The 16,451-nt window shown below is 34.5% G+C and overlaps 1 protein-coding gene across 1 annotated transcript in view; it reads left to right on the forward strand.

The window, feature by feature from the left end:
- The window catches only part of ARAP2 (ArfGAP with RhoGAP domain, ankyrin repeat and PH domain 2), a gene marked incomplete at its 3' end in the record, with an annotated part of 77,385 nt that overhangs the window by 3,686 nt on the left and 57,248 nt on the right, over nt 1-16,451 (forward strand). The window contains exons 2-6 of the mRNA XM_009581637.1: nt 4,409-4,479; nt 5,402-5,481; nt 10,317-10,402; nt 11,197-11,553; nt 14,869-14,938. Coding sequence (XP_009579932.1) covers nt 4,409-4,479; nt 5,402-5,481; nt 10,317-10,402; nt 11,197-11,553; nt 14,869-14,938 — 664 coding nt within the window. The remainder of the gene's footprint in view (nt 1-4,408; nt 4,480-5,401; nt 5,482-10,316; nt 10,403-11,196; nt 11,554-14,868; nt 14,939-16,451) is intronic.

Consider the following 16,451-nt stretch of genomic DNA (forward strand, 5'->3'; position numbering starts at 1 on the left):
AAACTCAACATTTCCTTCTAGTTGTGCATGGATATTAGTCATTAAATTTTTATTCAAGGAAATGCTTTTTTCATGATCTCGTATGTGCCTTCTCGCACAAAAAGTTCATACGGTGAACTCAGTAGTGCTGTGACCATGTCACTTTTTGTTACTAATAATGTGCTTGCCTCTCTTGCAATTATATCTGCTTCCCTGTGCCTCACTTGTGTTCCTGGCTCTTGCCTGTGACAAAACACACCATTAGCTGGTAAGACACCATCGCATTTTAGAAGTTGGAAATATTTTGATTTTCTTTCTTCTTTGAAATATATGTGGCATCACTGTAGTACTGAGGGGCACAGAATTTTTTAAAAAAAAAAAAGGTGACAATTACATGGTGTTCTTGATAGTGGGGTTATTGTGCAGATTTTAGTAGTGTTTTTAGTTGATCAGTGTTGAAGTGATGTGTAATTATGCTAGATTCTTGTCAGCTAGACTTTTCCTTATCATAACATTATGAGCTCTCTGTTGATACAAAATTAGTAAAGATCACTCTAAAGGGTTTAAAAGCACTGGAATTGTTAAGGGGATTGCAAATGATCTTCTAAAATTGAAATAATCTGCATACAAAATGTCTTTATCAGACAAAGTCACCACCCTTTCTGAGATCCTGCATTCTGTATTTAAGTGAGCAGCCTTAAAATTTTTAATATGGTTCCCCAGTTATGTTGTGGAACAGAACAAAGGGTTAAACACAGTGGACTGGAAGTTTTTTGGTCTCTCTTGATACTTTTGGTCGAAGTGACTTTTTCCATACAGATATGAGTGAAAAACTGAGGCTTTTGTAAGACAAAAGAGTGAAAGTAATGCAATGGATGGAGCTAACCACTGATGTGCCTTTAGCGCAAGGTTAAAGATAGTAAGTATATAGTTTTAGAGACTTTGGATCATGTGATGTAGCAGTCATTCTTAGGTGAAATAGCTACTGTTGCATCATTCAGAGCAGCAATCTGTTCAAAGCAAAAGCTTAAGCAGATTTATAACATGGTAGACCTGTTTGTTATACAGAATGCTACACAGATACAAGTTTCAGGCTGATGCACTCTATATACTTTTAGGTTTTTTTCAATATCCTCCAACTTTGTTACTTGTATTGTTCAGTAGTGGGATTGCTCTGATTCTTTATTAAGAGAAATAAGAAGAAATAGACCAAAAGTAATTCGGGAAAATATGCTGTGTTTGGGGGAAAATATAAATAAATAAAATAGATAATAGTGCTTGGCCTGAGCAGGCACTATTAGTTTTCTGCAAGTGGCAGATCCTATAGTTGAAACTTCTTGCTTGGTGCTGATATTCTTTAGACTCCATTTCGTAACATATAAGTGGTCAAGATTGCTAATGAGGTGCCCAAGCTGGTGCTGCTATGTCTCTCTGCTCTGTTCTGTCACACAAAGCAAATTTTTTAGGAGAGGGAAGCTGCTCCCTCTCTTTTCCTATGGTCAAGCATCACCATTAATTTACCGCTGCAAGCAGTCTGTGAGCCCCAAAGCTCTAACACAGCGTGCTAGAGCGCTTTTGACGTGTTTGCATTATGGGAGGGTTAGATCTTGAGAGAGAGAGAAAAGAAAACATGTTTTGAATGAGTTTGAAAACAAAAGCCTCATTCATTTAAAACACTCAGCGGATGAATGCCAGTAAAGACTTTGAAGCACTGACTGCTTGCACTGACCCCTCTCCCTCACTTATTTGCAAGGTGATAGGAGTATATTCAATAAAACAGCTCAGCTCAGCCCAGTGCTAAGCTCTCACCTTTCCAGTCTCTCAGCCTTTAGCAAGACCAGTCGCTACCTCATCACACCCTTTCATCCTGTTTATGTGTAAGGAAAGGGCGGTGGGGAAGAGCCTGAGCCTCATCCAGTACCTCTTAATATATGAAAATAGTGGGCTTTAATCGCTACAGTTGTAACAAAGTAATAATTAATTGGAATTATTATTATATTTTTGTAAAATTGGCACACTTTGTGATTGGCAGACTGCTTGCATTAACCTTTCTTTAAAGAGCAAAATAAAGAAGACCATTAATCTGAAGAGGTACTAAATTTTGGAAATGGTTAAGGAAAGTCATAGATTGGTGTAGATATAAGATTTTTTCAATCTTATTTGCCCCCAAAGAAGTCTTCAGTATTTTTCTGTCTTTTAATCCAGGTATTTAATTTGTGCAATAACTATCTAACCTATTCTATTGAGTATTCACAAATTATTATCATTTTATAGCTTGCACTGTATGTTGTTTGTTATACATAATCTTTCAAGCAGATATTCAGAGTAAACTTGTTTCATTTATTTTATAATTTGAGATAGTTTTTACTTGACATAAGTTAGAACTTTGTTTTCCAAAAATGACAAAAAGGTTTTATTTTTGATTGCTGGAAAAAAGACTATGGTTTGCTTATTAGCAGGTTTTCTTGCCATGTATACGTACGTGTCAAAAAAGAAATACACAAGTCCTAAAAAATATGTGAGTTAAAAAAATGCATGTCTTTGTAAACTGATTTGTTATTTTTCATTTCCTGGTGAATGTATCTTCACTTGTTGTTGTTACCATTACCCACTTTTAGATCCATCCACCCTGAAACTAAGCTAATGACTCACTGTTTTACATAAGGAAGAAAACCATCGTTTTAAAAGCTCTTTGAGTCAAAGCTGCTTATCTGTATCTCTAATTTATTTTAATGCTATTAATACCTTTAAAAAAACCCAACCTAACAACAAAAAATCTGGTCTGTGTTGAGAAAGTTAGGGTATTTTTTTTTGTGTAAGCATAGCAGGTTCTTTAAAATTAGGTTAGTACAAGTGCATGAAGTTAGTTTGCTAATGTAGCTTCAAAAGATGTAACTACATCAATTTTAGTAAAATATATGAAGAAACAGAGACTTTTAAAGTTTTTGCTGTGTATTTTTTGTAATTCAGGAGAGTAAACAATTCTGTATGGGAGCTAGGCCATGATCTACCTTCACTGGCCAAATTCACCCTGTGTCTTCTAAAACCAGGATTTTACAAAATATCATTGAGGAACTTAATTGATATAACCTGGATAACATTTGAAATGTCAAGTAACTTTATAAGGTGCGGCTTCTGTCTTGAATTTAATCTAATAATTTGTTTGGGGCAGATTTAGGCATGGATTAAAAATGATACGAAATAGTAGTTCATAGATGTATGCCTTCTGTCATAGAGAAACATCAGCCTGTAATATGGACTAATGCAACTGTGACTTCATGGGACAGTATTTCTAAAGTTTTGAATATAGCTAATCTTAAAAGAATAAAATTTCTCAATATGTCAAGTGGGGAAACAAAAATTAGGAATATTGATATTTTCAGTAAAACATACCTATCTTTGGCTTTGAAGGATGGAGGACCTGCAAACTGTTAGAAAAACTTCAAGGATCTTGTATGGCATTTATTAGTCAATGAATATTCTATAAAGATGCACGAGGATCTGTATCACTGTTATTTCAAGCAGAGAAAGTGAAATTAAGAGGAAAAATTACTAATTATTCATGTTAACAGGGGAAATCAGAGCTTAGCTGACAACAGCTCTAATACACACTGCTAGAGTAGTGAAGATGGGTTAGAAATGTACTAATTCAGGCATATTTGTTCCTGTGTTGTTATTCTAAAGCTGCTGTCTCAGCCTGAAATCTCAATAATAATAATAATAATAAAAATAATGTGATCTTTAGCAGCAGCACCATGAGTACTATTACACATGAAATTGCTGAAATACTTAGGGGCCAGCACAACACCAATAATAAAACAATTTTTTTGTTGTGAATGGGGATGCATTCTTATCTATCTACAAAATGTGCAGTGGTAGTCACAGGCAGTTGCAATGCAATGTCGTTTATGTCTCAGAGTGAAAACTTTCTGGGAAAAAATTCACCTTAAGAAATCAAAACTTTACAGCAATTTTTTTCAGTGGTTGACAGCATGTTTTGTCTGGATTTCCATGCCTGGGCTTCCTTTGAGCTTAATGTTAAATTAGACTGTCATAGTACATCCTCCTTTAAATATAGTCATTGGGAATCAGTGTGAAGGAGAAGGGAGGGTAAAGGGTGGGGGAAGAGTGCGGGATCTCCATGCTTCCCAGAAATCTAAATGTATCATAAGGTCAATTTAAAACAAACAAACAAACAAAAAACAAACTCAGGGTGTGTGCTAGGATCAGAGAAGTCTGCAGTGTCATAAACGGAGGAAAACACATTGTTGGGTGACTTTTAAATAAAATCAGGAATTTTCCCATGACTTAAAATTACCTATTTCTATATTTGTATATAATTTTAATAGTTTAACTGCATAAGATGATTTTCCTCCATTTCTGGGAAATTTCACTTAATGTTTTCATTTTGTGCTTTGTTTTGTTCAAGTTCCCTTCAGAAAAGAAGAAATGTGGATCTTGTAAATACTTGTTGCACTGAGAGGCAGATTTCTCAAAACAGTGAGTTAAATGTGCTGATATTTACATCTTGAATAATGAGGAAAAAGAAACCTCAGACCAGAAGTTGTCTAAAATGAGTATTGACTTGCTTATTTTAAGAAATACTGGGCATCTGGAAGGTCTGGAAAAAGTGATGTATGTAATAGCAGAGCATTTAACCACTCTGCATTTTTGCTTAGTTTTTGTTTATGAACTAATAAAATGAAAATCAGAAAATCCAGTCTTTAAACCTCATTTATTTTAATATACTTTTTTAGACTACAGTATTTTGAGTTTCTAAGATTAGATCCAGATTTTTTTAAGCAGAGTTAGCTTTTTCTTGAAAGATACAAGGAGTGTGTTCCTGACTAATGCTGCTTAATTTGTTAGTTAGTGCTCATAGCTCCAGGAAATAACAGGAAATTAATTGTATTAAATAGTTTACTGGAAGAGTTTAGAAGTCTTGTGGAGTCAGTTGTAAGCAAAAGTTCTTTCATACTCTAGAGGTGTGTCTTTTTTGAAGTTATGCATATTAATTTCAAGCAAGTACTTGGTCACAAAATGAAGATTGTGCAGAAACGAGTTTTTGTGTGGTTTTTTTTTTTAAAGTCAGAAGCTGTTGGTCCTAAGAGTATGCAACAAAAGTTTTTTTTTTTTTAACTTGATGCAGGGTAGGAAGGATGAAAATGCCTGTATGCAACTTACATCCAAATTATATAGTAATAGTAGTAGTGTCTGACTAGGTAGTGTCTGAGGGGAAAAAAGTGTCTGGAGTTCAGTTTGAAATGGGAAATTGTTTCTTGTTCTTCAAAATTTTTTCTGAGAAGGGCAGAGAAATCACAAACAGAAAAATCTGTGTCCCTTGTTGATTTTATTAGTGTTTCAGTAGAGTATTGCACTGTATGACTCTGTTTTGTTTTTGTTTTTTTTTTTTTTCTTTAAGAAACTTTCACAGATGAAAAGCCACCTATCATCTCTCCATATGGGGAAACCTTTATTTGTGACAACCCTAAAGATGCTAAAGTAAGTTGAGAAGTCTGGATATAAATGGTCTATCTTCACTTTAATCTTCATGTTACGTATTTTATATTGCCCTTAATTCTTTTTTCCTCGGCTTTTTCAGTTCCCAATACATTTTCTGTCTTTTTAGGTACATACAAAAGTTTTATAGTGTAAATATTTGTGGACTAGTGACTTCTCTTAATCGGGAGATACACTTTGTACTGTCCAATAATAGTAGGAAGCTGTGGTGTTGGTTAGTTTTTTGGTTTTGTTTTTTTTAAACAACATAGGATGGGTAACTGACTTTTTTCTTTTTTTTTTTTTTTTTAATGCCCAGAGCTGCCATATCAAATGCAAAACAGTCACTGACAGGCAGTTGCAGACTACCTTGATGCCTGCCTTCTACCTTCTTAGGTACAGTGGTATATTGTGACACTTTGTGCCTAAGTGAGGCTAAGTGGTGGATAACCATTAGAATTGACTAGTAAAGGTAAAAGTGGCTTTTCTCTCTTCTGATAATTGCAGGTCAAGACTGGGCATCTCTACACAGGCTTGTGTATATCCTATAAAAACAGCTTACATGTTAGCTTAGATGATCTAATGGTCACTTTTGGCCATACCCTTTTTTAATTCCTGTATATGAAAGTTCTCAGGACTTCTGATATTTTTTGTGCATCCCCTAAACTTGCTGTATACCCAGAAAGTCACTTTTGTTGTAGCATTCTCTGAACTGAACATTCTTCTTGGGGTCAGTAATTGATGGTGTGAATGCCATAGATGGCATGTGGACAGGCTTCTGAACCATGTGGAGATCTGGGAGGTAAATTAGCTTAGTGAGGTATCCGCCAAATGCCGTGAATCCCAGCTCCTGCTTCTGTCTTAGCAGGATGCAGACCAGAAATTACTGATTTTGTGATTGCTTATACTTGTCCCAGCTGATCTTAAGCCACTGAGTTAGAGAAAACAGTAAATTATTCTTCGTTTCTGTCCTGGTCTTCACTCTAATGTTTCACTTTTTAAACTATTGTAAACTATTGACTAAAATCAAAGCTACTAAAACGGATCCCCAATTTTAATTTGTTAAGAATTGGTCAGTGAAAAGAAATGGTTCAAATTTTATCTTCTAATGGAAGTGGTTTTAGAAACATGAAAATGATCTCTATTTTTGGTGTGTACTTTCTTTTCTTTGGAAATATATTGTACACTTTTTTTTGTTGACTTTTTAAGGAGGTACGCATAATTCATGTCTTGCTTCTCCTTCTAGTTCTTGTTATCTGCACGCAAAAGCGACTTGAGTTTTCGTTTTCTTTACTTGTGTACAATGTCTTGTCTGTGCCAGTTATTGTTGTCTGTGCCAATTTCATTAAAAATTTGAAATTTAACTTCTTTGTAATTAGTTCAATGGCATAGGCAGATTTTCTAGAAATAGTTTCTTAGCCTTCTTGTTACTTCTTAGCATTATTGTGTATATTTCATTGAAATGCTTGGTTGTAAAAAAGGATACCCAGGAAGGTTGTCAGCAATCTTTATCTTACAAAGGCACCAAATACAAAAATCGCATGCTGTTAAACTGGATTAACTGCTTAAAATACAATTGCTATTTCTGCTGGTTGTAGAATCACAATTAATGCAGTATATTGTAACATGCTTTCCCTGATCTGAAGATTTGGTTTTTAATTATCACTTTCATGCAAGTGAATAGTTTCGAGTTGTAGTTATCACATGCCTGTTGGAAACTTCATAGTTAATTTTTGTTCCATTAGAACTTAATTGCAGACAAAGGTCATAAAGAAGAACCATAAAACAAAGGTCCTAAGATACATTTCACTTTCAGATTTTTTTCTGTAGGTATGAAGTATCCTAGGAACAACTAAGAAAGTTTAGATAACACTGTATCTGAGATTTTAGGGCTTGTAACTGCTGCTTCATTTTAAAAGGTAATCTCTCATGAGAATATAGTTTGTCCATATCAAGAAAAAGTAGCAAATTGCGATACAGAATGAAGTTTGTTCTAAGGGCTTATAAGTTGGCCATTACTCTTCTTCCTGTTTCATTGGTGTAAAGAAGAAAAGGGTTCTATAGGCTTTTATAAAGGGAGTGTCTATGGAAATAGGCAATGAGTCACTACAGACTGGAGGTAAGTGAGCATAGGAGAACAGGGAATTAAGGTTATAAAGAAAATAGGCTTTTGAATTAGGTCAGGAAGACAGCTAGAAGCAGAAACCTCTAAAGGACAACCTGAAGAAGGAACTTTTTTTTTATATTGCTTTAAAAATAACACAAATAAAAATCCAAATGTTTTAGAGCTGATTTATTGTTGTGTCCAACTGAAGAGTCAAGTATATTAGAATTCCTTCACAGAAAAACCGAATTCTAATGAGTTCAGGCCTCGAGAGTGAAATATTGGCTTTATTTCTTGCTGTAGACTGTCAGACTAAATTAAACATGCATACTGAGTTCAGTAAACTATTAGAGCTCCTAAGCATTGTGATAGTGTGGAATGCTGGCCAGATAGCAAATCTTACCACTTTAAAATAAAACCCTTAATATTTTAAAAGGAGGAATTTATCTTTATGGACCTGTTATAAAATTGTTTTGCCAAACCATGATTCAAGAATCAACCTGAGGAGAACTGTGTGACATTAGCTTTAATAGAAGACTAAGGCAGTATCTCTTAAGGAAGATGCCTGTCCTGAATGGCATTGAGGCTTTGTTTAATGTAGCCTCAGTTCTGATACTTTTCATGCCGTCCATGTTTTAGCATTCAGGTTTCCTGACTTGCTGTTGTGATCAGCAAGACTACGTGTTTGAAAAAGCTAAAACAGCAACAACAAAAAAGCATCTGAATTACTTCCTGATTGAAAGTAGAGGATTTTTATACAGGGCTGCAAGTAGGCAGTTCCGTCTGCCTGGGATACATAAGCCAGATTTCTTCCTTAAGGGTAGGTGCTTCCTATGCATAAGAACAGTACATATTTAGAGACAGTTTCTGTCTAATATATATACCTACCTTTTAAGAAATACTTCTCTCTGTAAAGGTGTCTGCAGGAGAAAATGCTGCTGCTAACTACCTTTCTATAGTACCTCAGAGATTTGCAGGAGGTGGGAGATGGGAGTTCTGTCTCATCTTGAGTCTGAGCATCTTGCAGAGTAATTCTGTAAACAACACATTGGAAATGCTTGAGATTTAATTTGGGTGAAATATGTGTCTTTGTGAGCAAATAGAACTCCCTGTCCCCACAACCTGTATTTGTTTGTGGACTTCTACATTTCAAAATCTACTAGTGATAGAAATGCAATTCTTGATTATTGCTTGGAAGTTCTCAGGCTCCCTGAATTCACTTGCCCAAGTGCTGAAGATTGCAGAGTGGGCACAAGCAGGACATAAAACTGTTACTGTAATAGTTCATGAGAGGGAGGGGGAGGAGGAGGTACTACCACATAGCTTCAGTGGGTGTGGTTTGCAGTTGCATCCTGATAGCAAATGAAGGTAAAAGATACTGACCATTTTTACTCTGACGATGCTTCCTGGGCGATGATGACGTTAGCCTCTTGACTATTGGGTAGAAGTGGGACACAGCCATTTCCCCTCCTTTTGTGAGATTCCAGTCAATCCAAGCATTTGATAAGCAGTGGACAGCTTGCTTTTGAGTTTTCTGTTTAGTTTTTTTGCAACATGTATGGGTGTGGAGTTTTTTAATTTTTTTTTTTTTTGTCTAATCCTTGGTGCTACAACATAGTTAATAGTGTGGTATGTGGGTGGTGGTGGTTGTTTTTTGGTGATTTTTTTTTTTTATAATGGATCTGGCTGGCAGAGGAAGGCAGACTGTTCACCTAGGTTTATCCTAGTAGCAGCCTGTGATTTCCGCAATTTTTGCTGCAGCATACACATACTCAGCTTTTGGCTATGTGCTTTTTTAAGCTTGCCTTTTCATGTTGCCAAGGTACAGCCCTCAAGTACAAGATGAGGCACTGCTGCTCAGAAAACAAATGGCAACCGTTGTGAAAGCTTATCCACTTTTTTCTGCCACCCTTCAGCTTTGTGGCATACACATCTAAGCTTAAATGAGTAAATTAAAATGCTTCCGTCAGAAAGATGTTCATTTTAGTTTGTGGTTTTTTTTTTTTTTTTTTAAAAGGAAGAAAGACGAGTGTTGAGAAGCTTAGTAATGCAATATTACTGTCAGATGGAGTTTAGGAAGTGTGAAATGTAATGTTCTTGAACAGTGTTAACCTTGACATTTTGTACACTGCAAGCAGGTTGTGGTAAAGATTTCTAAACAAACATTAATAAATGTGCCTTTTAGGAAGAAGAGCTTTGCAAGAAAATGCGAGATATATTTGATACGGCTGAGTTCCATCTTACTGTAGGAATTTGAATTTACCATTATTTCATCTTTAGTGTACTGTGAATGCTGTACATTTAATTCAGAGAAGAAGTATTGATATGAAAAATAGGCTAGCAGTGGCAAATCATAAGTGGTACGCTTAACATGCATGCAACACGTGGCTCTGAGCTTAGAAAATTTCAGGGTAAAAATAATATTCAGTTGTGCTTCAAGAAAAATCAGAGCACTGATATTTCTACACACTAAATTTCTTTAATTTGTTTGTATCAGGTGTTTTGGACTATGCTCATGTTTTATCTGAGTATTATTTAAAACGGAAATACTGAAAATAACATTTCTTAAAATGCTTTTAAAAACATGATCTTCTAAATGCATATTACATGAAAATATGGCAAAGAATAGCTTTGCTAGTTAGGCGTCTATTTGTGTGTGATTTATGTCTACAGTAATTTAAACATCACTTACTACTTTAGTACAAATGTTGGTTATGATATATTTCTTTTCTAGGAACTTCATGGAAATGAATTCCTGGCTTGTGAAAATAAATCAGATCTAGGAATGAATGAAGAATATTCTTCTTACAAGAATCTATGGTATTAAATAAGAGTTATAGAGAAATTCAAAGTGTAAAGAGGAGAGAGTTATTTACTGATATCACAAGTAGATCCTTACCTCTGAAGGCACAACCATGACTGTATTTATTTTTTTCTCCTATTTGAACCTTTACCCCATGCTATCGGAGGCAAAGTTTGGCTCTGTGGCTGTCCTAAGACTGTCTAACTCAAGTTTCAGAATCTTTTGTGGATTTGGAAGATGTCCCTCTTCTCCTCAGTCAGAACAAGAGAGACACAAGTTTTATTTTTGTATGTCTCCTAGCTAACCATGTCTGAGTACTCTCGTACTCTACCTCCTCATTAGGAAAAAAAAACCCAAACACAAAACTAAAAACTGTTCACTGACATGAGGCAGTGGCCAGTGGTTTGACAAAATGGGAGCTAACGTGCTCCTTAAGTCTCCAGTCTGTACCTGGCTTCTATTGAGGCGGGAGAGGGAAGAGAGAGGTGATACTGCAAGTCCTCTAAAGTATTAAAATGAATGAAGCTAGTTTTCTGAGGAAGGAGAATTAATTTTAAATTTCTGTTCAGGATTCTAAAGGAACCAGCAAGTCTTACCTTGCTACCAGTCCTGTTGAATGGAGAAAGTAGGATTCAGTATGGTCATAGTTACAAGATACATTGTGTTTAGCATGTCTGTGGTTATCACAATGGTTAAACAAGTTATAAACGTATTTATAATATGTCTTACCAATATTTGTTCTAGTTAATAATTTTATGTATTTGTGCATTGTAGCAATACATTAGGAGTAAAATGCTCTTTTTCTTTCTAGTTCCTTTAATAATCAGGAAGAGAAGACAAAGGAATTTGCGAAAAATGAATCCCTGTCTCGGGAAAACAAATCATTAGCACCAGCAGAATCTGAAAGTGAATCTGTATATTCTATTGTGGAACAACGGTCTTTGCCTTTAAAGAAGAAGAAGAATAAAGACAAGACCCACTCAGCATCTTGTAGTAAGATACGAAGTGGAGATTCAGATCGCTTGGTCAGTGAACAAACGCGTTTTTGGCAATTTGATGGAGATCAAACTTTGACTGGAAATGATTCAATAACACCGTATGCTTGTTTTTATGGACCATCAGTAAAGAAGGTTAAAGCAGGATGGCTGGATAAATTATCCCCTCAAGGGTATGGTATTTGCAGTGATTACTGTATAATTGTGAAGATGTATGTTTGCATGAGAGATGTTAAGTTTGTATTTGGTCACTGCTTACTATTTATGGTGGGAGAGGAAAGGAAACTGTTCTTGTTGCAAGAGCATAGGGCTCTTCTGAATTCTTAGTTTTTAATGGTGTTACCTATTCTAAAGTTTATTTAGGAGGTGCACTCAGGAAAAATATTTTTATTAAAAATGTTGATCACCACTCATGAACTGCAGCAGAAAAATACAGAATTAATTTGTAGCAATATTTCTAATCTGTACATTTTTGCTGATTTTGTGTGGGCTGCAAAGTAAGTGAGAACAAACTCTGATTCTGACATACTACTTTACCAATTTGGCCGTGCATGTATAAATTAATAATTACTGTGACTGGACATCCTGTTGATTTCAGAACAGAAGCTTTGAGTTTAGAAATGCATCTAGGGTGAATTGTCTCCTAGTTTAGTTTATTGATGTGCCTAAAGTTTGATGGGAGGAATCTAAGCCTAAGTCTTGCTTTAAGATTTCAAATAAGGAAGAGGAGAGAGGAACACAATAGAAAGAGAATGGACTCTTTGCTACATTTGTAGGTGAAAAAAATAAAAAATCTTATGCTTAATTTCTGTTATTTTTTAATGTTTTTTTTAAGTGCTTTATTTTAACTACTTTAAATTCCAGCTCTTCTTAGATTGTTTTACACTGAAGAACACTCTATTATCAGATCTTCCCTTCATAAATACTTGCAAACTCTGATGACATTCTTCTAACATCCTTAATAAATTGAATAGACTATTCTTTGTTTTAAGTTGTAGTTTCCAGTTCTCCAGTTGTTCTTATGGTTTTCTTCTGAATTCCTTTTAGTATTGAAAGTGGCACAATTTCACTTTTTAAGTCTATTTCTGATCTTCACTAGTATTTAGCATCTAGAAATTAAAGCTGTTCTTGTTAGTACTGTAACATATCTATTTTACTGTACTTGTACTCAAACCTTAGTAGTTCTGCATTCTTTGTTCTTAAGACCATATGTTTAACTACACTGAAAGGTGATACTAAACTGTTTGGCCTTCCCTTTCATTATTTGTGGCTATAATAATCATCACTACTCATTGACTAGCACAGCAATTAAAATTTTTTTCAGTTTAGTGACAAAGCTATTGAATTAAATTGGTTGAGAATACAATCTGGTTTGAGCCTGAGCCCACGGGAAGGACCTCTGTTGTATAGCAATTTCCTTCTTTTTTTTTTTTTTTTTTTTGTTCCTTTTTAAGAGTTCTGATTTAACAAGTTTTAATTTCTTTGATTTTGGCTTTATCTGTGTTGATACAGTGATACATTGTTCAAGCTGAACAACCAAAGGAATAAACCTGGTTTAATAAACCTATTTTACTGTTATGGAACTTCAATCTGCTCAAACTTTTTTTTTTTAAAATTGTTTCAAAGGTTTCATTCACATTTATGGATTGTCATTGTTTACTTCTGTTAAAGAATCAAAGGATAATTATACATAGAGTCAAAAGACTTTTTCCCAGTATAATATGCATTTGCATATCTCTCTTTCAGAATTGATTTCAACTACTTTTTTAATACAATACTTTTGGCAGTTAGCGAGTAGAGTGATAAAAAGGTCTTGATTCCAGTTGACTAATCTTGTGCTATTTGAAGGAGTAGAATTGCGAACAAAGTGTGAAGGCTTTAGGTAAAGTACTGTGTGAGAATATATTATTTGAAAAAGATAATGAGCTAAGCACAAAATTGGTACTGGTTAGGACTGAGTAGTACAGTTGCAGGATCATTAGCTTTGAGCCAGTGATATTCCTTGGCTGAATTTCAAGGATTTTTTCTTAAGCATGGTTTAATGAATGCTACATTTTTTGGTTCTCTTTCTTAAAATACCATTTCTCAAATATCAGAAGACTTAAAGAAACCAAACAAAAAAAAACCCCAATGATTTTTTTCATCTCTTAAAGCACTGTCATATTTTATTTCACTCCCCGCCAACTGAATGTTTCTTTCTGTTCCCCTCCCCTGCCCCCCTTTTCTTTTTATAGAGCTTGGATTTATATCTGGCACTTTGTGTCCTCTCAAGATACTGTTTTCTTAAATTGCTACAAATCCTTAAAGTACAGCTTCTCTTTTTAGTTAACTCACTATAAATTGTAAAGCCATTCAGTTTATTCACATTGTGTGTGGTACTTAGGTTCGCTTTTTCTTCCCTGCATCATCTTGAAGTTTATTGACATTTTAATGGAAAATAGATTTTACATTGGCCTTTCTAGGTTATGAAAAATGATGATTTATTGTAGTCATATAATACAAGTTAATTAAGCTAGAGCTGCTATTTGATTAAAGTTTTCATGAACTATCACAGTCTACTAATCCTAAAGCAGAGCACTCATTTAGCAAGAAAGGAAATAACGTTGGGAAAAGAGATGTTACAGTGGGGTCTTGTTCTTGCTTAATTAACTTGTTTAATAGATTTTAGAATTGAAACTTTTATAGATGATACCTAATAGGCTGTCGACATTTTTAATGAGCATAATGGACTACTTCAGGTTCATGTAAAAATAATTTTTTAGGAGGTCCTTATAGAGCATGAATTAACAGCAAACTGAAATAATCAAATGAGCTTCTCATTAATGATGTCCAGTTGATAACACAGATTGAAAATGAAATTTTATGTTGTACTTGTTGAGTGATTGGTATAACCGCTATTTATTCATTGGCCAGGGAAGAGAGTGCTCAGGAGATGTTGATGACTGGAGATCTCTGTAAACAGAGATGTCCTTCTTGTAAACATGGCAGTGACATGGTCATTTTAGGTTCTCAGCTTTTTGTTTTTAGAAAGTATCTTACAGAGCTTGTAATACTTAAAGGTATGCTCTATGTTCAGAATATTCCTTTGCCTCCAATAAAAATAGCCAGTTCTTACCCTTGTTAGTTTCAAGCAAAATTATATTGCTGAAAGTTCTTTTTCCTCTGTCACTTCAGATGTGATATAGAGCATATGGGCAGGAAATAGAAAGGAAACTGAATTGATTAAAAATATGAAGATACTGATTTATAAAAGAAGTCCAGTAATACTGCACTCCTTGTTTGCAGATATTTTTATTATATTTGAAATCAGCATTCTCCTTTTGAAAAGGTATGATAGGGCTAAGATTTATTTTAATTTTCAAAATGTTTAGGCCCAAACACAGGAAGCTAAACATGATTTGACCTTTTATAATTTGTGCTTGAGACATTCTTAAAAGCCAGTGTTACTTGTGTTTATAATTTTAAATGTATTAATTTTTGATTCACAGCAAACGTATGTTTCAGAAGCGTTGGGTTAAGTTCGACGGAGACAGCATTTCTTATTACAATAATGAAAAGGTAAGTGACATGTTTTGGTCACGTATGGGAAAAAATTTATTTAATAAACACATTACCATGAAGAAATTCAGAAATAATTACAAATGAATATTCATCTTAAATTCATTTTCAATTGCAAAGTACTAGGATGAGACATTATTAAATATTTTAAGGTGTCCTTAAGATCTTCATGTATTGTTCATCCTCTTGTTTTCTAGAAGGGCTTGTATTCCTGACCTTTTCAGGTAGATATCATCAGAAATTCTTACTTTATTGAAGGAGTGACACTTCTGCATTCTGCAAAACAGAACAGGATCACGCAAAACACATTTAAGAGATCCAGTGTTATTTTGGTGGTGGTATGTTTTGTCATGGAAACGCAGCATGCTGGAGATTTTGGGAGAGAAATCAAATGTGGCATGGAAGACCTTTTAAAAATCAAAAACCCCATACAGTTGCTTCCTCTTTAATTAAAATGTCTCTTGCCTGTTTGTCTTCTAGGAATAATCACATGTCATTGGACTAGGTTATGTTTGAATGTGTCTCTTTAAAATCAGCGTAGTACTGCTATGTCAGTGGCTGTTCTTTGTTTCTGTGCCTAAGGATTGAATCTTACTGCAACATTTGCAGACTCATGAGTTGCTTTGATTAAAGTAGTTTGCTTCCGATATGTGATCCAAAAATGGATTTGTAAATCATGTTTTCAACAAAATGTGTATTCCCTCTGTGAAATTGAGATTTACAAAATACTTATTTGACCTTTTGATACTACTTTTTCACATTGGAAACTACATTGGGTTTTTTCCTGAGACCTGTCTTTAAATATGACTTTCTTTTTTTTCTTTAAGATTTTTTTATTTTCTATTTAATACACTTTAGCCCACTACAAAATTCTTTTTCTTTTGCTCTGTGATTAATTAATTTCTCCTCTTGGAAGAAATGAAGAACTTGTTAAAAGTGATAGATGAGTTTATAATACGCATGTTTGGTGGAGATGAGGTTATATGCATGTGTGTTATTTGAAATGCTGAAAGGCATTTCCGGTTGAAGATGCATATTAAATTAGGAACAAAATACAATTTCAGGTAAAAGTTCCCCAGCAATATGATGGGTGGTGGTAATCAATATGAGTCCCATAGATGCTTTATAATATGCACACTCTTAGACCTATTTTAGCAAATTATGAAGGGAGTAGAACTGAAGTAGGAAAAGACTGTTTATTTCCTGAGGGGCCAGAGAAATTAAGAACAAACTCAAAAAATTATTTGTGTTGACCTTTATGCCTACTGATTAGGAACACAAAACAATCTGTTTTTAGTTCTTTCTTTGCTTCACTCACAGTAGAAGACATGATTGTGTAGATGAAGGGAACAATAGAATAACATTTGGATTGCAGTGACAAAAAGTGTTACTCCTTTGTGGTATTCATCCTAGGGCTTCAGAGGAGTGGAAAAGCAGGATTAGTCATTAAGAAAGACTTGAAAAATACAGCGTTGGGATTTGCTTAACACTGTCTGTAGCATAATTAGGGAAA

This window comes from Fulmarus glacialis, unplaced genomic scaffold (assembly GCF_000690835.1).
Source record: "Fulmarus glacialis isolate BGI_N327 unplaced genomic scaffold, ASM69083v1 scaffold23297, whole genome shotgun sequence".
NCBI lineage: Eukaryota > Metazoa > Chordata > Aves > Procellariiformes > Procellariidae > Fulmarus > Fulmarus glacialis.